The 26138-nt window shown below is 40.4% G+C and overlaps 1 protein-coding gene across 3 annotated transcripts in view; it reads left to right on the forward strand.

Annotated features, from left to right (window-relative positions):
- LOC126360641 (ionotropic receptor 25a) overlaps nucleotides 1–26138 on the forward strand; it is a 445688-nt gene that overhangs the window by 165967 nt on the left and 253583 nt on the right. For all 3 annotated transcript variants that reach the window (XM_050007727.1, XM_050007729.1, XM_050007728.1), the window contains exons 7-8: nucleotides 4130–4287; nucleotides 14214–14331. In XM_050007727.1, the coding sequence (XP_049863684.1) occupies nucleotides 4130–4287; nucleotides 14214–14331 (276 nt within the window). The remainder of the gene's footprint in view (nucleotides 1–4129; nucleotides 4288–14213; nucleotides 14332–26138) is intronic.

A 26138-nucleotide genomic window follows, 5' to 3' on the forward strand; every position in this document is an offset into this window, starting at 1 on the left:
CAGCTTATTGGTCATCAGGCCCATATAGAATGAAGCACAGCGGTTGTAGACTAGTTTAGCTTGTAGATCATGTGACTGGTTTCACACGTACATCTGCCTTTGATGGAATAGGTGATGCATGAGACTGGACTGGAGTAAATGGTGGTGGAAGGATGTGTGGCACAGGTCTTGCATCTAGGTGTATTACAGGGGTATGAGCCATAGGGCAAGGGGTTGGGAACAGGGGTTGTGCAGATGTGTATGAGGTTATTGTGTGTGTTGGGAGGTCAGAGGAATACCACTGTGGAAAGGATGGGGAGAATAGTGGGTAGGTCCTTCCTTATTTCAGTGCAAGATGAGAGGTTGTTGAAACCCTGGCTGAGAATGTGATTCAGCTGCACAAAGTTCAGGGTGGTACTGAGTCATCAGGGTATGTTTCTCTGCGTCATACTGTGTGACTTTGGAAGGGTTTGGGTGTCTGGAGAGAAAAGGCATGGGAGATCTGTTTCTGTACAAGATTGGGAGGGTAAGAACAGTCTGTGAAGGCCTCAGTGAGACACATAGTATATTTTGTAAGGGACTGCTCATGATTACAGGTTGTAATGGTACTTCAATTATGTAACCATTATGGCAGCTCACCTGCACCTATCGATAACAGCAATATTCTACTGTGTTTCTGTAGAATAGTTAACATATGTCTGTGTCAACATTCAGATTTGATTTCATTAATGTAGAGGTACTTTGATACATCGATATGTTTATATTGCAATGATATTATTATAATGTGTATTCTTTCTTTTGTCACTATGATCTTTGACGTACTTGTAACTCTGATTTTTGGGCACGTAAGCGATTATTAAGTAGTTAGAGAGTCGGACCTTGAGATGGTCAAGTCATGTTGAAAAGACTCACATTGTAGTCAGCTTATAAAATGTGAACTTTAACAGTGAGGAAGATGTTTTCAAGTATGTTTTGTATTGTGAAGTGACGTTTTGTGTGTTACGTGATATTGCAACAAAAGCAATAAAAAGGAAGTGTAACTTAAGTTCGGAGTGCTGATTATTTTTTTACATCACCATTGTGCTAACTTTCAAAGGTTTAATCTTCAAGAATGGTTTGTGAAACACATCTATAAAACTTTTGAATATAGCAGAATAAAACCTAGGCCTCTTTGCATCCGAGCTTTGAATCATCACCACCTAGATTTTCGACGATTGAGCCATGATTTTACAATGAGACCTATGTGGGAAGCACAAAAAGATGAGTGCCTACTTTATTCATTATTATATGAAATGACTTTATTAATTGTGCTCTAATGACACCTACCACATAATAACTTTGTTGTTGCCCAAAAATGCAGTATTTAGCAGCGTGAGCAACACCACAATCATTATTAAATTTTTGACCTTTGTTGTGGTTGGGTGGTCAGAAGATGCAACAGCCATAGGTCGCTAGACTGCATGGAAAGGACTTCTTGGTATGGAATGGGTGGCAGCTGTCGAAGTGGAGATATTGCTAGTGATCGGTAGGTCTGCTATGGACATATGTACTGATCTAGCCATTTTGTGGTGGAGGTCAACATCGAGGAAGATGGCTTGTTGGGTTGTGGAGGACCGGATGAAATGAATGTGGGAGAATGTTTTAAGGTTCTGGAGGAATGTGGATAGGTGTCCTCATCCTCAATTCAGATCAAAAATATGTCATCAGTGAATTTAAACCAGGTGAGTGGTTTGGGATTTGGGTGATTAGGAAGGTTTCCTCTAGAAGGCCCACAAATACAATATCTGGGGCACTGTAGTGGATACCAGCATGGCATCATCTTATTCATGGTTCAGAACCAGTTTCTATTTCAGAAATGGTAAAAAAGAAAAAAAATTGTACCTGTAAAAGAAGTTGCATATGTAGAACTAAAAATTTCAGTAATATTAGCACTATTCATACGTGTGTTTATAGATATCTTGTAATTTGACTTGTTCCACATCATATCGATAAAATAATCACGGAAATGATCTACAGAACATGACATAAGTAACTAACAGATTCATTGATGACATATTTGTGATCTGAACTGAGGTGGGAAGGATACCATATCCACATTCCTCCAGATCCTCAGTATGTTCTCCCCCATTCCCTTCACCTGGTCCTCCTCAACCCAACAAGCTACCTTCCTCAATGTTCACCTACACCTCAAAATGGCTACATCACTACCTCTGTCCATATCACACCTACCAACCACCTCTAGTATCTCCACCATGACAGGTGCTACCCATTCCATATCAAGAAGTGCCTTCCACACAGCCTAGCCACCCATGACTGTCACATCTGTAGTAAAGAGCAGTCTATCTCAAAAACTACTAAGGGTCTCACTGAGGCCTTCACAGACTGTAATTACCCTCCCAATCACAAACATTCTGTCCCTCATCTCTCCAGAAACCCACCCCCTTCCAAAGACCCACCATCTGGCCACAGAGGAGCATATACCTCTTGACTCAGTACCACCCAGGACTGAAACAACTGAATCACAATCTCAGCCAGGATTTTGACCAATTCTCATCATGCCCTGAGATGAGGAATGTCCTAACCATTACTCTCCCCACCCCTCCCACAGTGGTATTCCACTGCCCACCTAACCTACAAAATAACCTCGTCCATCCCTACAGAGCCCCCACTGCCAGCCCCTTGCCTCATGGCTCATATCCATGTAATAGACCTAGACGCAAGACCTGTTCCATATGTCCTTCCACCACCACCTACTCCAGTCCTGTGACAATCACCTATCCCATCAAAGGCAAGGCTACCTGTAAAACTAGTCATGTGATCTACAAGCTAAGCTGCAACCACTGTGCTTCATTCTACATGGGCATGAAAACCAACAAGCTGTCTGTCAACATGAATGGCCACAGGCAAACAGTTGGTCCACTCAGCTGCTGAGCATGTTGTCCATCACAGTACTCTTGATTTTAATGACTGCTTCACAGCATCTGCCATCTGGATCCTTCCTACCAACAGCAACTTTTCTTAACTGCACAACTGGCAACTCTCCATGCAGTTTATACTGTGTTCCCATAAGCCTCCTGACTTCAATCTTTGTTAGTCATTGTTCTTCACCTACCCATCCCTTCCCTGTTCCCACTCCAAAGCCTTCTATTCCACAAGCCCACCAACAATCTTTTTTATTTCTCTTATTTTTCGCTCCCACCTCATCCTCCATCTAATCTTCTGACCGCACGTAGCAGCCCTACTCTCTCAGTACCTTGTCCCTACATTCTCCCACAAACAGTACTTTACATGCGCAGTTGTTTACAGTCAGGCCTTGGTAGCCAGAGAGCATGGGCATGTGAGATGCATTTGCATGATTATGTGTGTGTGTGTGTGTGTGTGTGTGTGTGTGTGTGTTTTGTCTACTTCAGAAGAAGGCCTTGTGGACAAAAGCTTATGTGTTTGGTAATATTTTTGTTGTGCCTGTCTGTGACCTAACAGCTGGCCACTGTGGCCGAGTGGTTCTAGGTGCTTCAGTCTGGAACCGCCCTGCTACTACAGTCGCAGGTTCGAATCCTGCCTCAGGCATGGCTGTGTGTGATGTCCTTAGGTTTGTTAGGTTTAAGTAGTTCTAAGTCTAGGGGACTGATGATGTTAAGTCTCATAGTGCTTAGAGCCATTTTGTGACCTAATATATCCGCTATAGGGTGAGTAGTAATTTGTCCTTTTCATAATATTGTCATTATTCCATCATGAATATTCCATTGTTAGATTGAAAGTGTAATAGATTTAACTTGCATAAAACTGTGTAATGAACTGGCAGTGAGACACCTACCAATGAACTCCCTTGAGAGATATCTACAAAATCTGTAATCAACAGCAATGTTTATGGGGTAGAATAATTCTATAATAAGGTATTATCCAAAACCTAAAATTTAATTTTCAATGTCAAATGCATGTGTAATGTGTAATTTTAATGTAAAATTTATTGCACACATATCAAAACCTATACTGACTACATAATCAGTCATTGATGAATAACTATGAACAAATAATAATGTTTATACTATCAGAGGACAAAATACATAACAATTTTCTGGGATGTGCAGCCTGTGTATCCAATGACTGAAGCTATTTAAAATGTTAACTGACACTATTGTTAATGTTATAGGATGAAGGCAATCCATCTTGTCAAAAATGTGGTAAAGGAGCATCAGTTTTGCACGTCAAACCAAATGATCCTGAAGGAACTGTAGTTGGGTCTGAAAATCCTAAGCTAACTTACCAGTTTTATTATGAGCTGTTTCGGAATACATTTCTTGCTATTGCGTAAGTCATTGAATTATTATGCTCCTATTCATTACAGAATGCAATAATTAATTTTTATTTGTTTACATCTTAGCGGATGTGTCAATGACAGAATGTTGTAGGATACATGGTAGTATACACAAAACTTCTCCAAATAAAACGTAATAGAATAGTAAAATATGGAACTGTGAAATGTCACAATGAAAATCATAGTAATATTAACAATAGTAATAGTAATAATACATTTAAAATGTAAAAAAAATTGATTCAGTTCAAAAGTTTTAACAGTGAACACCACAGGTTTGTTTGTTAACTTGTTTTTATGTAATGTGTAAAATGTCCAAAAAATTCAACTCAGAGTGTGCTATGGATGATGGATGAAATGCTGACGCTTCAACTAATCTTACACTGAAGAGCCAAAGAAACTGGTACACCTACCTAATAACATGTAGGGTCCCCACTAGCATGCAAAAGTGCTGCAGCATGATGTTGTATGGACTTGACTAATGCCTTGAGTAGTGGTAGGGCTGGAGGGAATTGACACCATGAATCATGCAGGGCTGTCCATAAAACCGTAAGAGTATGAGGGTGTGGAGATCTATTCTGAACACCACATTGCAAGGCATCACAGACAGGCTCAATAATGTTCATATCTGCGGAGTTTGGTGGCCAGCAGAAGTGCTTAAACTTAGAAGCCTGGAGCCTCTTTGTAGCAATTCCGAATGTGTGGGGTACTGCACTGTCCTGCTGGAATTGCCCAAGTCCATCGGAATGCACAATGGACATGAATGGATGCAGGTGATCAGACATATGTGTCATCTGTCAGAGTTGTATCTAGACGCATCAGGGATACCATATCACTCCAGCTGCACTTGCCCCTTACCATTACAGAGTCTTCACTAGCTTTAACAGTCCTCTGCTGAAACACAGGGTCCATGGGTTCATGAGGTTGTCTCCATACCCCTACACATCCATCCACTGGATACAATTTGAAACGAGACAGGCAGCATGCCTCTAGCCATCAACTGTCCAATATTGGTGTTGATGGGCCCAGGTGAGGTGTAAAGCTTTGTGTTGTGCAGTCATGAAGGCTACATGAGTGGGCCTTTAGCTCCAAAAGCCCATATCAATGAAGTTTCATTGAGTGGTTCACATGGTGACATTTGTTGATGGCCCAGCATTGACGTCTGCAGCAATTTGTGGAAGGGCTGCACTTCTGTCATGTTGAACAATTCTTTTAAGTCCTCATTGGTCCTGTTCTTGCAGAATCTTTTTCCGGCTCCAGCGATGTCAGAGATGTTATGTTTTACCGGATTCCTGATATTCACAGCACACTCATGAAATGGTCATATGGGAAAATCCCCACTTCATCACTACCTTAGAGAGACTGCGTCCCACCGTTTGTGTGCTGACTAGAACACCACATTCAAAGTTACTTAAATTTTGACAACCTGCCATTGTAGCAGCTGTAACTGATCTAACAACTGCTCCAGACACTTGTTGTCTTCTATAGGCATTGTCAGCTGCAGCACTGTATTCTGCCTGTTTACATATCTCTGTATTTGAATACACATGCCTATACCAGTTTCTTTGGTGCTTCAGTGTAGAAGATATATTAACAAGAGGCAGTCTTATGTATATAGCATTTGTAGGTGTAGAGAAAGACTTTGACAATGTTGACTGGAATACACTCACTGAAATTCTTAAGTTAGCAGTGGTAAAATACGGGGAGCAAAAGGGTATTTACACTTGTACTGAAACCAGACAGCAGTTATAAGAGTTGAGGTGTATGAAAGGGAAGCAGTGGTTGAGAAGTGAGTTGAGATGGGTTTGTGGACTATCCCTAATGTTATTCGATCTGCACATTGAGCAAATAGTAAAGGACACCAAAGAAAAATTTGGAGAAGGAATTAAATATCAGGGAGAAGAAACAAAAACTTTGAGGTTTGTTGATGTCATTGCAAGCATGTAAGAGAGAGCAAAGGACTTGGAAGAGCAGTTGAATGGAATGAGCAGTGTCTTGAAAAGAAGATATAAGATGAACACCCTAACAAAAGGAAAACAAGGATAACGGAATGCTTGGAGTAGTAAAAGGTTTTCCTGTCTGGGCATTAAATTAACATGATGGCTGATGTACAGAGGATATAAAATGTAGACTGGAAATGCAAGAAAAGATTTCTGAAGAAGAAAAATTTGTTCACATTAAATAGAAGTTTAATTGTTAGGAAGTCCTTTATGAAGGTATTTGTCTGGATTCTAGGATTGTATGGAAGTTAAGTGTGGATGATAAGCAGCTCAGTCAAGAAGAGAATAGAAACCTTTTAAATGTGTTGCTACAGAAAAATGCTGAAGATTAGGTAGTTAGATCATGTAGCTAATGAGGAGGGACTGAATAGGACTGAGGAAAAAAGAAATTTGTGGCACAACTTGACTAAAAGAAGGGATTGGTTGAGAGGACATGAGTGAGACATCTAGGGATCAGTGATTTAGTATTGGAGGTAAGTGTGGGAGTAAAAAATGGTAGAAGGAGCCCAAGAGATGAACATAGTAAGCCAGCTCTAAAGGATGCAGGTCTGCAGTAGTTATTCTGAGGTGAAGAGGCCTGCACATTATAAAGTTGCATGGAGAGCTGCACTAAACCAGTTTTTGGAAGAAGAGGCCAACAAGATGGATGAAATTACATTGATTGGTGATAAGGATATGTATAATGGATGTTTCTCAGCCTTTTTCAACTGAAAGAGCAGAATTTGTCATATGATATCCTGGAATATTCCCACTTCATCCCGTACAGTTTCACGATGTTCTGATAGATGGCGCTGCTATATGTAGCCTTCAAATGGTGTCTGTAACAGAGGTGTATTCCAAGCAGAGAGTGGTCATTGTGTTTCTTTTGGCAGAAAACCAGAGTATTACAGATATTCACACACTTTAAGAATGTGTGCAGAGGCCTGCAAGTGAACAAAAGCATGGTGGGTCCCTGGCTGAGGCATCTGTGATCATCGCAATAAGGTCATGCAAACCTCTCTGGTCTTCCATGAGCCAGACAGCCACACAAAGCTGTGACACTTGTAATGTTGGAATGTGCAGACACACTCATTTAAGGTCACTGGCAGGTCACAGTGGAATACCTCACTGTCTGACTGGATGTCCCTGTCGGTAGTGCTGACACACTCACCCTGCAGCTGGGGAACTCGAAAGTGAGTGCCCAATGGGTTCCTCACTGCCCAACAGAAGACCATACAGAGCAACGGAGGATCATCTGTGTGGAACTGCTTGTGCATCACAAGGCTTATCATGACAATGTTTGCTGAACTTTAGCACAGGTGATGAAACATCAGCTCATCACTTTAAACCAGAAGTAAAATAGCAATCCGTGGAGTGGCACCACACATCTCCTCCAAAGAAAAAGTTAAAAGTCCCACCCTCAACTGGTAAATTCACAATGACTGTCTTCCAGGACTCTGAAACGGTTATTCTTTTTGATGTCCTCTCCCATGGTGCAGTGATCAGCTCTGAAGTGTACTGTACTATTCTCAAGAAACTTAAGAAATGACTTCAGCTCATTTGTCACTAGAAAAATGCAAATGAACTTCTCTTTCTCCCTGACAATGTAAAGCCTCATACAAGTCTGCAGGTCTCAGAGGAGCTCACAAAACTTCATTGGACTGATCTTCCTCATCCATCCTGCAGCTCAGATCTCTCACCTTCTGACTTCCATGTGTCTGACCCAAAGAAGGGTGCACTCATTGGGGAGTAGTACAAAGAATGATGGGGACGCTATTGATGCAGCAAGATGTTGGCTTTGACGTTGACCAGTAGAGTGGTACTATGCGGTCATACAGGCTCTACCAGTAAGGTTGTACAGGACTGTCACATTGAATTGAGATTATGTTAATAAATAGGGTTTTGTACCCAAAGGAGTGGGGAATAATATGGCGTATAAGAACACTGAATAAAACCAACCTGCTTTTAGAAAAGAAATTTGTTGCATTACTTATTGAATGGCCCTCATAATAACAAAGTTCCACACTTGTGATGCATTCATTCACTTCTGATTTATGATAGATATTAAATTCTGGGGAAACAAATACTGGGCAAAAATTTTTCATTGCCAATAAGTGAGTTTACAAATTATAGGTATTGTTCATCCCTAATGTTCTATCACAAATCTCTCCCAAAAACTGCAAAGATTCAGAATACTGTAAATTATATCTTTCCCATTATTTGATTCATTGACAATAATCTATCACTTGATGAAACAATTTATAACTGTGAATGGTAAGATAAAGTACTCATGTTTGGGAGAATGGCAGTTAAAATCACTGTTTTTCCATCCAGTTTTTCTACATCTACATCTACAGCTATATTCTCCAAACTACTGCAATGTGCATGTCAGAGGATACTTCCCATTGTGCCACATATTATGGTTAGTGCCCATTGTATACATATATGGAGATGGCAGATGACTACTTAAATTCCTCTCTGTGTATTTGAGTTAGATAATATTGTCCACACCATCCCTCTGAAAGCAAATTATAGAGGGCTGTAGTATTCCTTGTTTACTCACTTAATACTGGTTCTCAAAACTTTCAAAGTAGGATTTTGTAGAATAGTTGGTGTCTCTCTTGAAGTATCTGCCCTTTGATATGTCCGCAATCCTCTCTCATGGATCATACAAACCTGTGCCTATGTGTGTCACCATTCTTTGTAATATGTTCAATATTTGCAGTTAGTCTTGTTTGATGTAAGTTCTATGAATTTGAGATATGTTCTAGAATTTGTAGTACAAGTGTTTTGTAAGCAATCTCCTTCTTATACTGATTATATTTTCACAGTGTATTACCAGTGAACAAAAGTCTGTGACATGCGTTAGCTATGATTGAGGCTATGTGATCATTCAGTTTCATATCTCCACAGACTGATAATACCCATGTATTTGTACTTGTTGACTGATTGCAATTGAAATTCATGGATATTTTAGTAATTTTATGAAGTGCTCCTGGACATTTAAAGGAAGTTGCCAATCTTTGTACCACATCAAAATCTTATCAAGAGCTAACTGAATATTTGTAAAGCTTTTTCTCAGAGAGTACTTTATTACAGATAACTGCAGCATTTCCAAAGAGTCTGAGGTTACTATTAATATTATCTGACAGGTCATTGATATATGTGGGTTCTTTGGAAAGTAAGATCCGAATCACCATAGCTAATCAAATGGCACACATACAATGAAATGTGTACTTGGACTGATTCCCAGCATGCCTTGTTCATCAAATGACACCCTTTGTACTGATGTTACATTTACTGTTTTCAGTGTCAGTTCAAAATGTTTAAAACAGTTGATCAGCCCAGTCTGCCAATGGTGAAATACAGCCAGTGACTCCATTTTTTACAGTAAGGAGTGCTGCTGCAGCAGAAATTCATCAACAAATAAAGTGAGGTGCATCGCCCCAATGTGACGAGTGACAGTGTGGTTGAGAACTTTCAAGGGTAGATATATACGTCAAGAAACACTTTGAATTAAATTTGCAGGCATGGAGCATGTGATGAAATTGATGATATGAACAGTAACATTCCTGAAGTTACATGTATTATTCCATTGTCAGCTACAACTGTTTTCAGTGGAACTGAATACAGAGTATGGAGACTAAATATATCACTGTAAAGTAGATTGGTTAAGTCAAGGGATGATATACCTGGAACTGTTTCTCAACTTAAAACTTGGTATTGTTGAATTTATGAAGGACAGAGAAGTTCAGGAACAAAAATTGGAACAACTGGAATGGATTGAAAACTTTGTATTGTAAGTGGGTTTGACTGCACACTTCCCACAGTAAGATATTCCAGATAACATTTTTCTGATTTGATGGGGATGCATTTAAAAACAAAATCATGCTGCAGAAGGAACACATTCTGACAAAGACAGTCCAATTCCTTAAGCTCATTGGTGTTAAAGAAAATTCAAGGTTTGAAGAATTCTTTGTGGCCTTGGAAGAACTACAAGGATAGTGTCCTAAATGTTTTAAGGATGCTACCAGTCATGCATCTGTTTTCAAGTTGTTTTGGGGCTATTTGCCATTTCAATTGAAAGTGCTCGTGTGCATTTGCAGATCTAACTGTCTGATCTGCAAGGACATTCCCATTGTAAAGACAAATAAATACCTTTAACATTAAAACTGTCTAAGATATCTACATTGCTTTCCTCAGGAAGAACTTCTAATTATTCATAACAAGGTTTGAAAAGCACTACAATATTTCGATCAACAATGTATCTGAAACACATTTTTTTTTAAATTATGAAACTAAATAAGTTGTGATTACATAGCAACCTGAGTGCGAAATCTGTTCATATACTGACAGTTTGTATCCAAATAATTATCTTATATCTTCAGCATGCCAAAAATAATTAAATAAAACTGAAAATTTGTTTTCTTTTTGACCTACATCATTGAGATGTGTGAAATACAAAACCAAGTTGTATGAAGTATGACTACACTGCCATTCAAATGCAGCTCATTCACAGTTTCTCTCTTTTCCCCCTCCTCTTGGTCAGACAGCTTAGTGAGGCAGAGGGGAAAATGTGCTACCCAGGTTGAGCATTATGGCACTCATGCCAGGGCAGAGCTCATGAGCCAAATTTCTTGCCCATTCCTGGTGCAAATAAAACATGGAAGCAAAAGCCTTCCATGAAACCACATTAAAAAGATTTTCATGTTATAATGTGAGACTTGTTATTGATTATCATTATAAAATATGGTAAATAAAACTCGTAAAACAATATTGATTAAAACACTAAAGTTGGCAGTCATAGTAAACAGAGAACAGTAGACACAAAATCTGCAGCTGTTGCCAATAGTGTTACTTGGTTCATAGATGTCCTGGGTGAGAAAAAGGGTGGAAGCTGTCATCACATTACAGAGCATCTTGAGGAGGAATGTTTACATCTGACATCAGGTTATACCAACATAAGCCTGCATGCCTAATACAGATTAGTGTATTTCACACAGAAGTAACAACAATTCACAAAGTCCATTATAGAGATGGCCATCTTCAACAGCAGTGTTTATTTGTGTAAATAAGAGTGAAATTAAATGAAAGCTGTTGTAATAATCAAAATGAAAGTTGTTACTAGTCACTATTGTCAGATTATGATATCATTAAGGCAGTAACTCAGCATACTTACGTACTGTTCCAAACATTGTGAACATATAATATAAGTGGCTGTGACTCAGCAAACGAACAACAAAAGTCTTGCTTACTACGCTAATGCTTTTTCACTCATAGCCTGTGCTTTTTTTCTGTGATCCAATGCTGACTTTGAGCAGGAGTACATGCACCTTTTGCAGAAATCTGCATGAAAATCAGTGTTAGAGGTTGTTATAACATCAAAGAAAACTTAAAATGTGGGAAATGATGTAATGTGGAATCATTAATGGCAGGGAAGCATTGTCATGATAAAATAGGAATTATGTTGCGACCAACAAAAATGAACATAAGAAATGAAAAAAATGTAAAATGGAGCAACATAAAAATGAGGTTTTACCATAAACAATGTTTGGTGGGTGTTTTGTGCTTCACTTTCATTGCATTACTCTTTGATGGGTGTGACCTGTGCTTTCTTCCAACAACTTGTAGCAGCTTTTTGTACAAGGGACGTGTAGTATATTATGGCTTGAGAAGTGCTAATTCAGTAAAATTCCATGTAGATTCCAAGAGGTTTTCCACACACTCTGAGATGGCACTATAATAAATTGACAGGTTTACTGTGACAAGACAGTGCAATCATTGGTTAAAGTCTTTGGCTCATCTCAGTGACATAGGGTTGGTGGTAGCACATGTCACTCTCCTTGTAAATTTAAATTAATTGTCACTGATGCACTTAATCAGGACAACTGTTTGTTAGGTTGCATAACAGGTGTGGCAGGTAAACAAAATTGCCCAACAACAAGCTTATGTTTCAGAGTAATTCGCTGTTTATTCAATAAATCCACATACTAAATTGTGGACTGGTAGAAACCTAATTTTTATTACTAATTAGTTCCAAATGTGACTCAAGCACCTATTTGGTGATATGAAAATCATTACAAAATTAAGAAATCCAAAAACTGAAAAATTATTCCAAATGCAAGTGTTGACTCCAGTGTAGTATACTGTCCTCTTTGCATTAAAATTATGACTTACGGCTAACTTATTCTAAGTCCAGGCCAGCTACTCATACAAAAAACACAAGTTCACTCCACTGACAGCGAAATATCAGGGCATGGTGAAAAGTAATGGCTCCAAATTTGGTATGTGACAACTCTCAGAGCTTGTTAAATAAAACAAAAATTATTAACCTTGTACATCCTTATTCTTCATGGCTACATATTTATTGAAAAGTAGTTCCCTGGAAATGGAACTTATTTCTTCCAATGAGAGACCAGTTTATTGATACCACCGCTTCAGAACTTTTGACTTTCTTGACAGAGCCACAACCTCAACACTTCATCACTATCAAAGTAAAGTTCTTAAAGGTGTTCATTAAGTTTTGGAAACAGATGAAAATTGGATGGATCTAAGTTGGAACTGCATGGATGATGATTGATAACTGTGAGCCCAAGGTGTCAGTTTATTATAGACATTGTGAATTGTGTTTTGTTCATCTCATGATGTACATTTGTAATCCATTTGGTTTGCATACAGGCGACATGTCAAAAATTTATAATACAGTTACAATGATTTCTACATTGATAAATAATAGCACTAAATAAATAATAACACTATAAGGATATTTCTTGGAATATATAACACATTGTATCCTGCTCATATTTCCAGTTTGTTCTGCATGAATTCATCCACTGAGTGGTCTGGCATTGTCATGTTGAAGGAGAAGGTGCTCCATGTGTGGACAAATGCTTCAAATTTGAAACTTGATTACAGCATGCTGTTCCTCAGCCACCAGTGTAGTTATATTACAAACCACCACGATACACAATACAATTCGAAGCCCTCCAGCGACTGAGGGCTGCAAATATGTATATATGAAGACTAAAGGTGTAGCATGTTAATAATGCTAATAATGCTTCTTTTATTTAAAAAACTTTAAGAGTTTTCACATAAAAAATGCAGAGGTATTACTTTCCTTCACACCTTGTAATTCAAGTATCCACATATGCAAAATATTCAAAGTCTGCATTGTCCTGCCAAAATTAGAGTCCCAGCTCACAGTTAAATAATTGGACTGCACACAGGTTCTAATCATGAAAAACAAATGTCCACAATATCACAATGCAAAATTCATCCAAGTTCACATGTTTACTAATGCAAAATCTAAGTTTGAAAAACTGAGCAGCAAAATCACTGCTCAGAGAGACATAGATCCTGTTCCTTCAAGTGTCTCTGGATGACTGCCTAAAACCAAAAATAGTGTCCCTCTTTTGTAAGCAAAGTCAAACATGATCCAGAATTTCCTTGATTTTACATAATATAACTGTAGTCCAATTAAAATTACTTGATATTTGATGTTTGTCACTTGCTGCTACAGTGCTGCCACATCAGCTGCTGACTACTGCTTGGTTATAGGTGGCACACAAACACAGTAGATAATTTCCAAATGCGGTTAATGTGTTATGCAGAGCAGTGTTGGAAGCGGTTCCTGTGCAAATATTTACAGTGCTGTTCTTCGTACAAATAGCAACTTCTCTCACACTGTTACAGCCAGACCCCATCAAGTTCCACAAAAGCACATATGCCAGCTGCTGCTGCTGCTGCTGCCTTGCACAGACTCCATGCTCCATGACTCCTTGCCCCCCCCTCCCCCCCCCCCCCCCCCCCCCCCCCCAGTTTTCCCACATCCCTGTTTTATTATTCATTAGTAAACATACTCCTACATTACCCTTATTTCATTTTGTGTATCATAAAATTTCTGAAATGTTTTTTCTTAAAATATAAATATTCTAATTTGACAGACAAATGATGGGTGAAGGAAGCTGGCCAGATTTGGAGTACATTCCCTGTGAAGAATATGAAGAAAATAAAAATATTCCTCCTGTGAGAAAGCTGAATCTTTTGGACACTTTACAGCAGGTAGTATCAGTTTCTGTAATTGAATTATTTGATGTATCTACAAACTAATTACCTGTATCCTCAGTGTTTGTTATATTATGATACTAACCAACCATCAACTATCTTCACATATGATGCCAGAACTCTTTACAATTTTAGAGTGACTGTATGAGTTTATGGGAAATGGGAATACGGATAACTGTGTATGCAACAAACTGCTCCCATAAATGTCTATGCATATATATATTTCAGCACAAAGAAAGGTACACGTGTACACTGTACGAGGTACAAAGGCTGACTGGAACATTAACATGGTAGCTTGTCAGAGCAGTTAGAGTTCAGAGATCATGCTTTACATGGTCGATGTGACCTATCAATGCCATACGGTCCCCCCCTCTCCCCTCCCCCTCCTCCCCTCATCCTCCCACAGTACAGAGTACGGCCTGTGAGGCCTGAGGGGAGGTCGTGTGGGCATCTGCATTGGAGTGAGTAGTGCGCACGTCAGGAAGCTCCGTCTCAGTCAGGGCAGCGTGCGAAGGCATGGTGATGAGCTGCAGGTCCATATTGTAATCAGACAGCCAGCGGGAGCGGACATTGTATTAGTCGACCCGAGAGTAGAGGTGTGGGGAGGGGTGCAGCATGCAAGTGTGCCTGACCCTAATGTAGATGATGCCATCCGAGGAGATGAACGCATGAACTCTCTCGGGGAGGGACAGGCTATGCACTATCTTGACATCTAGTTCCTCATTGAGTGTCGAGTCTGCAGTGTCTGTAAGGAGCACGAGCACATGGCTGTCGAAAGTAACAGTCGACACGTCGTCAATGCGGTTAGGTGGTGCATTGCAGTGCAAATTGAAAGTTGGAGAGCAAGTCTCTCCTGTAGATGAAACATCATCAAAACCTGCACTTGGGGTTGATGACGACACACTTGGTAAACCCACAAACTGCGGTGATGAATCAGCAGAAGGAGAAGACCCTATCATGGGATGAGGTAACTGATTATCAGGCTCGGCAATGGAAAATTTGTCCAGATGGTCCGACTGGAATGGCAGAGGTCCACAAAAGTACGCTTCAGCCTGTGTAGTGAAACGGTCTGCGGGCAGTCTTTAACCATAATGTCGAATGTCATCTCACCCCACCGGAGTGCTTCAAAGAAGCCGAGGTATGGTGGTTGCAGGGGTTGTCTAACAGAATCATCCCTGCGCATAATGTGGGAGCATGTGTTGTGTGCGGTTGGCACGTAAGTGTCCGGTGGAGAATGACTGACAGCAAGTTTCGCCATGCACGTCTAAAGTGGGTGCGAATTCTACTAATAAAGTCTGGGGAGGTGGGGAAATCGTCAGGTGCTTGAGGTAGGATAAGTTCCCCTGGTAAAACCGGGTTCTTGCCAAAAACGAATTCCGAGATAGTTCCCTGTAAGTCAGGTTTACAGGTCAAATGGAGACCGAGTAACACCCAAGGATGCACAGTCTGAGACAGTCATGGCACTTGTGTGCTGTTTTAAATGGTATGGTGCCATCGTTCCACTAAACTGTTGCTTTGCAGGTAGTAGGCTGTTCTATGAATTTTTTTAATATTGCAAAAGTTACATAGAATCATGAAAAGTGCAGACTCGAACTGTCAACCCTGGTCAGTGGTGACAGGCAACCAAACCTAGCAATCCTTGATGAGATGAATCCCTTGGCCACAGTGTCTGCTGTGATGTTGGGTAAAGAAACAGCTTTCCCCAACAAGACATGCGGTTGATTGTGGAGAGGATATATCTGTGGCCCTCTGATGGTGGCAGAGGGCTCATAAGGTCGACATGTACGTGACGAAAATGTCTGTGCAGAATGTCAAACTTGCCAAGGGGGGGGGGGGGGGGGGGAGGGGGGGAGACGTGTGGCATCTGATTTTGTTGCGTTGGCTGGAAATGTAGCTGCATGCTTAGGCTTGACAGTCCTGTGCTTAACATTTTTCCAAACAAAATGCTCAGTGACGAGGCATGTGGTGGCACGGATGCCAGGATGGGTGAAGTTATGCAAGACATCAAAGGTTTGTGGGTGCAATGTGGGAGGGAGCAACAGCCGCAGAGTGATAGAAGAAGAGTGACACCACACTTCATCCGAAATGCCAGGGAACTTGGCTTTGGTAAACACAAGCAATGTCTGAGGATCTGTGAGGAGAGCTTGAGATTCCTCATCGGAGGCCTGGAGAGAGGTGAAGTCGGATAAATCGACGATGTGTGAGACAGTATTGATCCACAAAAAGGAATCGGTTTTATGTGCCTTTGATGTAGTGTACGTCCATAGTAAATTGAGAGACCAGGTCGAAGTGGTGGAAACGCCGAGGGTTGGGTCCTTGGAAGTGTTGCAGAAGGCATCTGTCAGTAGTTTGTGGTCAGTAAGAATGAAGAAAGAACGGCCCTCAATGTCAGGGCGAAAGTGTTTGACGGCTTCGTAGACCACCAGAAGTTCTCTATCAAAAGTGGAATATTTCTTCTGTGCTGTAGACAGTTTTTTAGAGAAGAAATGAAGGGGTGAAACTGTGTTGCCTTTGTGTTGCAGTAATACTCTCCTGACTGCGATGTTGCTGGCATCTGTAGTGATGAACAACTCGTCAGATGGATTAGGGTGGGCAAGTATGACAGCATGAGCTAATGCTGTCTTTACTGCCCTGTAGGCCTCTAGCATAGGTCCAGTCCAATGGATTGGCTTAAGGCCCGAAGTCTGTTTGCCGGGCAATGAGTCCATCAGCGGGGCCTGCGTGGTGGCGGCAGAAGGTAGATGTCGGCAGTAGTAATTTATAGTACCCATGAAACTTCGGAGCTCTGTGTAAGTAGCCAGGGGTGGCAATGCTGTGATAGCCTGTGTGGGGGATTTGGGAGGCCGTATTCCATCTGCAGTGACGGTGTAACCCAAAAATGTCACAGAAGACTGGCACAATTGGAATTTATCTTTGTTGACCTCAACACCATTGGAGTTCAAGGTCTGGAGGACCTGGAATAAATGATCTTCATGGTCCTCAATTGACTTGCTGAAAATGAGGATGTCATCTGGGTATGCAAAGTAGAACTCAAACTGTTGTAAGATTGAGTCAATGAAATGTTGCCACATTTGTGTCGCATTCTTTAAGCCAAATGGCATGAAGTTCTATTGGAACAAACTGAGTGCTATGATGACAGCCATCTTTTGAATGTCTTCCAGCGGTATGGCAATCTGGAGATAGGCACTTTTACAGTCAGTCACACTGAAGATTGTGATGCCCGATAACATATAGGTGAAATTGTTTATGTTCGGCACTGGATAATTGTCCATGACGGTATGAGTGTTTAAGTTTCTGTAATCACCACAGATTCGAAAAGAACCGTCATGTTTGGTGACAAGGTGAATCGGTGAAGACCAGTTGCTGTCCGATGGCTGTAGTATGCCTGCCTCCAGAAGTTCGTTAATTTGCTGCCGGGCTGTATGCAACTTAATGGGGTTGAGACGTCTAACCTTGTGCCTAATAGGAGGGATGGCAGTGGTAATTATCTTGAGTGTCATTCCGTCAGTGATGGAAGAGACTGAGAACTGCACACGAGGCTGAGTAACGTCCTGACGTGAAGTTTTGGTACAAGTGGGGTTCAATGAGGCATAGCCGTTAGTGCGAATGGGAAAAGGCCGCACTAAAGTCACATGCCTATTACATGAGTGTGGTGTGCTCTTGTTTGGAGAGGTTGGCTGCGTGCTCAGCACAGGGCAAATCGGGGCGTGCAGTGACTGTCTGTTGTTAGCTTTGGCTTGAGTAACTGGTGCGGGTGAGAGAGGCATTGGTGTCGCGCAGGGAATGGCGATGGCCACTGAATCACATGACTGGCACACGAGAGAAGGCATATGGCATATCTTGAAAGGCCTGCTGTGGGCAAATTTCTAGCAAACACATCCCGAACAACGGCTGGTTGCAATGTCCCTGATGAGTCACAGAAGCATGGCGCGGCAGGCACAGTCGGTACCATGGGAACAAATGGGTAAGCAGTGCGTGAGGTAGGCCCATAAACTGGACCATAGGTTAAAGGCACAGTACTAAAATTGTCCACCTCAGAAATGACGCAGAAGGCTGGTACGGCAGGCACAGACAGTGCTGCAGAAGGAGTAAGCGGCTGTATGGTTGGAATTGGGGCAGTCCGTGAGTGATGTGGGGTAGGGGGGCAGGTGGTTTGGTACTTGGTGTGGCAACAGCGAGAGTTTTTTGTACACCCTGTGTGGTAGGACCATAAATCGCTTCTGAAACCTGCTGGCAGTCACATTGTCGTGGTACAACGTTCTAGGATGGCAAAGCTCTGTCGGAGGTGCTCAAACCCACGTGATCAAGAAACTGGGTGACAGATCTGGTGGTTGAGCCTGGCGAACTTGATGTATAAAAATGTTCATTATTGAATTTTGATGAAGGCAAAACTGGCATAGCTTGATAGCAGTTGACTGAGTGTGCGTTTTGCACTAATGGTGATGTTGCACACAGCACTACTGTAACCGACATTGTGGTATGTAGAGGATCAGAGCATGTGTGCGAATTTGGGTCCCTTTGAACACTACATGAGCAATCAGTCATTACATGATTCTGGAAATCATCCACTTCACCTTTCACTTGTTGGTGTGTACAGTCTGGCAACATGAAACCTGAGTCCATTATCTGAAAAAACGGCGTAACACTCGGCCATTGTAGAGATGCAAAGTTTGAGGTTAACTTCATAGGAGATCATGGATCACTCTCTGTTAGGGGTGAAACAACCATTGGCAGGGGATTTGAGTGGCCTGGTAATAGTAGCTGAGCCTAGAATCATCGTATAAAAGGTTGGGTGAGGCAGCCATGGCATCGAACATAAAACTGTTGATTCCACACAGTCAGCACAGAAGTCACGGAAGATGTAGAAACTTTGGGGTCATCAATATGGGAAATGGGAATACGGATAACTGGATACGCAACAAACTGTTCCCATAAATGTCTATACATACATATATTTCAGAACAAAGAAAGATACATGTTTATAGCGTACAAGATACAAAGGCTGCCTGGAATATTAAAATGGTGGCTCGTCAGAGCAGTTAGAGTTTAAAGATAATGCTTTATGTGGTTGATGTGACCTACCAACACCACAAGTTTTTGATATATATGATACACATCCATGACAAATAACTATATAGTATTACTTCATCACAGTTAACATACCATTACTCATTGCCAACAGGTATACTTTTCTTGCAAATAGTAAGTGGTTCCAAACACCTATAGCAATCTATGATGGAGTCACATTCAAAGTCTTTAAGACAATTTAATGGTACCTATTTTGGTCCAGCATTCTTCCACATATAAATGAACAGAAAATATCTAATATATTAAAGTAGTGATCCACATGTAATTTTAGACATAGGCACCCACAAAAATTCTTCTCTGTGTAACATTGTGAAGCAGTAGGTGTATAAAAAAAAATAAAAAATAAAAAAAAGATGGACTGCTTTGGAGTCCATATTAAACTGTAGATCCTCTTATAACTAACTGGGTAAGTCAGTTCAAAGAATGAAATTCAGAGGCATACCACTTCCAACAGGATGATGATTAGTAAAGCATTGCAATGCACAAAATAACCTTCAGACTGAGGAAAAGCTTCACATTTTTTCTGGAAGTCTTGCTATAAAAAATTGACACTACTGTTTTCTAGATCGCTGCTGATTAATCATAATTTTTGTGTGGATGGGAGTAAAGACTACATTTTTTGTAACATCATACAATTTCTACATAGCCAAGGATGTTGCTTTTAAACATGGCACCACAACCTTTTAAAGTCATCATCATTATAAGGATACTTAACAGCATAACTAACCAAAAATTATATACGCATCAAAAAATTACACAAACTAAGTGACATCAGATACAGGCCAAACAGATAGGCTCAAATTTGACAGTTTTTGAAGCCAATTGTTTCACATGAACAAAATAGAGGAAAGAGTTGGTGGAAATGATGGATCTAATCAAGGAAGTCACCCAAGAATCTGACTCTGTGTCATGGGAGACATCACAGTTTTTGTCCTATCCTGATAAGCATCTGGGTGCCTTTCTTAATCAATTCCTGGCTAGTTTCAATTAATTTAAGCATTAGGGGCTCTTTTCACAGATGAAGAAGTATCTGGTCATGCAACATTATGCTTTTTTCACTATCTGTCCATTATGCTGCCAGTTTAAAATGTATAAATCTTTTGGATATATTAATGTCATAAACAGTGCCTATTTAGCCCTTTTTTGCATTCTACATACAGTGTTGTTTTGATAGTTGTGTGAACTTAGTCTGTTTATATAACTCTACAGAAAGAACAACTTAATAAAAACAGAAAAGAACCACCTATGTACATTTCAGTAGTATATTTATAGACACTTACAACTCTTGCCAGGGCTAAGATGACGACTGGAACAATGTACAAAGCACATACTCTTGGAAATCACCAATAAGGCACACAAAGTGGAAGCAGTGACTCCCTCTGTTATGGATGGTAGTCAGTGAAGCTCTGTCTTGAAGGAAGGTAACAGTTCCTCCAGTAGTTATGACTGGTGTAAATCAAGAAGATTGTTATGTCAGACGCAATGTTGGGACCGATAAGGCATGTGGAGTGGAAGCAGTGGCTCCCACTGTTATGGATGGTAGACAGTAGAGGTCTATCTTGGAGGAAGGTAACAGTTCCTCCAGTAGTTATGACTGGTGTAAATCAAGAGGATTGTTATATCAGACGCAATGTTGCCCAAAAGCATAGCAGAAGGTGGATTTAACTGGATCAGTAATATGACGTGGAAATCAGTGGGGAACTATTCCTCCCCAGTACATGTAATTATAAGGTGATAATTTTGTGATGGATTCATCCTAAGTAAAATATTCTGGAGGTAAAATGGTCCACCAATCAGATCACAGGTGGAAATATTGCTCATCAGGAGCCACAGATAAAAAGAGAATGCTGATTTACTGCGGTAACAAGGAATTTTAGTGAGTTTTAAAGTTTTTTTAAGCATTTTAGAGTCATATGATCAACATTATAACCCCAAAAACTGGACTCTTGATAACTCGACACTTTAGGAAACTGGACAAGCCTGATGCATTTTTTTGACTTTGAAAAAAGAAGCAAAACATAAACATACATGGTATTTTCATAAAAGCTAATTTAATTTACAGTAATAACCATACTCATAGATTATTACAGAGCAGTGAATATATAGCTCTGAAAAGACTGGAATTATATTAAGACTGAAAATATTCAAATAAATCCTAAACTGTCATTAAAAGAATAAAACATAAAATATTGCTGTTGCACAGTAATAGCACTTTGATTAATAAGTGAAATAGCTAATTTAAGGCCGCCAATTGTGAAATTCAGATTCGATTCATATTGCGCATAATAAAAGTTCATGGGCAGAGGTGTAATGTTGGAAAGCACCAAGATGCACTTCTCTGCCGTTGTCAAGAAAATTGAAAGTTAAAAGAAACTGTTGCGGTGAAATACTCTCTACAATTAATAATTTTCTACAGCGTCGTGGCGCAGCGGTAAGCACTCGGGTTCATAATCCGAAGATCGCCGTGTCAAATCTCGTGCCATGCAATTTTTTTTTTATTATTAGTTTTTTTGTAATTCAGATATATATAGGGACCGCACCTGCCTTCTTTCGAAGTTAGCAGGCAACTATGCTGTTATGCGGCGGCTCATTTCGGCCCATTTGACAACTGTCCTTGAAGTGTAACGAGCAAGTAACGGAGTTTATACTTCATACCTGCCACATTTGAATTACAAAAAACAAATACTAAAAAAAAAAAAAAAAGGTTGCATGGCACAAGATTCGATCCCGTAACCATTGGATTATGAACCCAAGCGCTTACCACTGCATCATGATGCTGTAGAAAATTATTAATCATAGAGAGTATTTCACCACAACAGTTTCTTTTAACTGTCAATTTTCTCGAGAATAGCTGAAAAGTGCATCTTGGTACTTTGCCACATTACACCTCTGGCCATGAGCTTTTATTATGTGCAGTATGAATCGAATCTGAATTTCACAATTTGCGGCCTCTCCTTGTTAGATAAAATTAGAAGGTCAGCATTGGCCATAATTTTGATGATTTATTAACAGAAAAATCTATTTTTGACCACATAATGATCATCTTCAGTACTTTAGGGTACAAATTAAAGCTTGTAGGCACTGGTGTCTAGTTATTAGCAGTAACAGAAGCTATGAAATGATCACAATCACATTGTTCCAAATGTAACAATGTGGGAGCCCTTAAGTGCTGTGGAAATAGGTAGTTGTGCACTGTAATGGCACACAGTATGTGATTTAGGATTAATTTCAGATCCTGAATGCACTAGGAAAGTGTCTCCATTGCACCTATCCATTACAAAAAGTCTGTGTGATCCTGTCACTGTGGGAAGGTCAGATAAAGCTGACAGTATTTTTAAAACATATGGAAGCAAATGTCAGAAAGCTTACAAGTGTGTTACTTGAAAGTGCTTTAACTGATCTTGATGAGTACGTGCACCTACTGAAACTCATCCAGGAAGTTTGGTTACACACATCATTTGGTGCAATGCCGACCTACTTTTCCAAAACGTTTATGAAGCCAGCACCACCTGCATACCCAGCTGTCATTAGAAGGTGGGCAAATAGCATCATCATGTTTCTGCAGCCAAGCATTAAGGTGATGAAACAATTCACTGACGGCTCTGGCATCAGAGTATGTGCTTGCGGAGAAGCGGTGCCCCTTGAAACAAGTGAGGCTGTAGTGCTTGTTTGGGGCTGCCCATCATAATCTCGTACTTCACATAACACAAACTTGGATCTGCATGACTAATCACCACAAAGTCTACTTTTTTGCTAGTTCATCAATGAGAAGGTCAGAGAAAGCTGACAGTATTGTCGAAACATGTAGAAGCAAATGTCGGAACCAAAAAATCTTTAGTGACTGTTCAGCTAGCAGGCCTTGTTCCACCAATTTGCATGGTGAACAAAGCACTTATGAGGGGAAAGTACAAGTTATTGCATCACTTTCCATGACTTTTCGTAAGCATGTTTTCTGAAAATATTTCAAGATAGCATCCTGAAGAACAGCAAAGATTCTTTGCCTAACACACCTGCCATCTGTTCACTAACTGTAAGGTCCAGTTGCAAAACAACAATAGTAAATTTCTCCACGTCAGTATCAACACCATGGAAGTGAAAAATTGTGATGATTTGCCTTAACCATAATTTTGTGTTGGTTGGCCAGAAAGGTGGAATTTTTATATTCCTGGTTCCCATGTGAATACTATCATCGATGGCTGGAGCTGACAGTGGAGTTGATCTCTGTTGTGAGGTATGAGGCTCTTCTTCAATAGGGGTGATGGACTTCACAGTGGTGAGCATTATGTATCTGTATGCACATAGAAATTAAAGTGTTTGGCTCAGGGGCACAACTTGTGGATACTTGATGTATACTATTCATATGAAGTACAGGTGCAACAATTTGGAAACTGAAGCACTTATGTTACTCACTAAACACACTGATTTAGAAAACACCATACAAGGGCCATCTGCACAATTGAGCATCCATACTCCAATATTCAAAGAATATAAAACAGAAAGGATAATACACTTTAAGCAATAGCCTTCCTTTTGGTGGTCAGTCGCATCATCGTTGTCACTACAGTCTTAAAAGATGTGTTCAGCAGCTCAGTATATGCAACAGGAAAGGTACTAGATATTGAAAAAGGCAGGAAAGCGACAGACATGGGTGACAGATGAGATATAGGAATTAGTAAGTAATGATAAACATGTAAAAATTTTGAAAGTGAACTGCAAGAATATATAAGGTGTTCAGTGTAACTGAAGACATTGAAATATCTTAAAGACTACATATCAGGTCAAAAAACTGATAATTCCAATTTGTTTGTCTTGGAGGGCAACATCCAACAATACCATACTCAATATGCCATCCCATCCTGTGTGAGGGTATTGGGGAGCAGCTTTGAAATATTTTGCAGATTGCAATTCTACTGCAATATCTTCATATGTTTTGTCTGAAGCATTTTCTTTGTTTCCCCCACAGATGTTACTGTAATTGGAGAAACAGAAATGGGTACACAATCATAATTTATGATATAATAATCAATGGCACTTTAATATCCAATGGCACATGGGACCCCATCTCCGTGCTGCAAGGGTAGGACAGACCAGTATTTCATAACTTCTAATTGGAAACCCCATGTGCAATGTTGTATACACCCACACATGAAACAGGAGACTACTTGATGCACGTACCATGCTCATGTAGTGAACTGCTATGTATCATGACAGACTGTGACCAGAGCTTATGTGTCATGCAGATGTAGAACAGATACCTTCTCTAAACATTACAACACTTGTGCAGTGTTTATTGCCTGCACACCTATGTATCACATGGAGAACATACATACAAGAGGATGATGAATGTTGCTACCACAGAAGAAAAAAATTGAAATAATCCTGATTTACAGAGAATGTAGCAGAACTATTGAGGCTGTTGTTGCCTAGAATGTCAAGCATTTTCCAGAGAATGCTCAGTCTCATTCACTCTTTTACAAGGTTGTGAATGGTTTTATGTCTGATGACAGTGCACAGACCAGAAAAGGGAATGAACCATTTTTCAGGAGGAATTAATGAAATAGCTGTACTAGCAGCAGTGCACCACAACTCATGGATAAGTGCCCAGAAATTACTCCATGATTCTCGTATGTCTGTAGGAAGTACTGTCATAATACTGCATCATCATAAGTATTATTCATACCACATGTCACTTCATTGAGATCCTCATGGCACCGATTTAGATAACCAGGTAGTATTTTGTGAATGAGTATTTCAACAAATGCAAATAACCCCCACATTCTTTACAGAGGTACTATTTTCTGATGAGTCTGCATTCACAAACTGTGGTAGCATTATTAGCATAACAAACATTACTGAAGTAAATAAAACAGAAAGAAACTTCCACATGGGAAAAATATATTAAAAATAAAGATTCCAAGACTTACCAAGCGGGAAAGCGCCGGCAGACAGGCACATGAACAAAACACACAAACACACACACAGAATTACAAGCTTTCGCAACTGGCAGTTGCTTTGTCAGGAAGGAAGGAAGGAGAGGGAAAAATGAAAGGGTGTGGGTTTTAAGGGAGAGGGTAAGGAGTCATTCCAATCCCGGGAGCGGAAAGACTTCCCTTAGGGGAAAAAAAGGACAGGTGTACACTCGCACACACACACACACACATATCCATCCGCACATACACAGACACAAGCAGACATATTTAAAGGCAAAGAGTTAAGGGCAGAGATGTCAGTCGAGGCGGAAGTACAGAGGCAAAGAAGTTGTTGAAAGACAGGTGAGGTATGAGCGGCGGCAACTTGAAATTAGCGGAGGTTGAGGCCTGGCGGATATCGAGAAGAGAGGATATACTGAAGGGCGAGTTCCCATCTCCGGAGTTCGGATAGGTTGGTGTTGGTGGGAAGTATCCAGATAACTCGGACGGTGTAACACTGTGCCAAGATGTGCTGGCCGTGCATCAAGGCATGTTTAGCCACAGGGTGATCCTCATTACCAACAAACACTGTCTGCCTGTGTCCATTCATGCGAATGGACAGTTTGTTGCTGGTCATTCCCACATAGAAAGCATCACAGTGCAGGCAGGTCAGTTGGTAAATCACGTGGGTGCTTTCACATGTGGCTCTCCCTTTGATTGTGTACACCTTCCGGGTTACAGGACTGGAGTAGGTGGTGGTGGGAGGATGCATAGGACAGGTTTTACACCGGGGGCGGTTGCAAGGGT

This window comes from Schistocerca gregaria, chromosome 1 (assembly GCF_023897955.1).
Source record: "Schistocerca gregaria isolate iqSchGreg1 chromosome 1, iqSchGreg1.2, whole genome shotgun sequence".
Classification (NCBI taxonomy): Eukaryota; Metazoa; Arthropoda; class Insecta; order Orthoptera; family Acrididae; genus Schistocerca; species Schistocerca gregaria.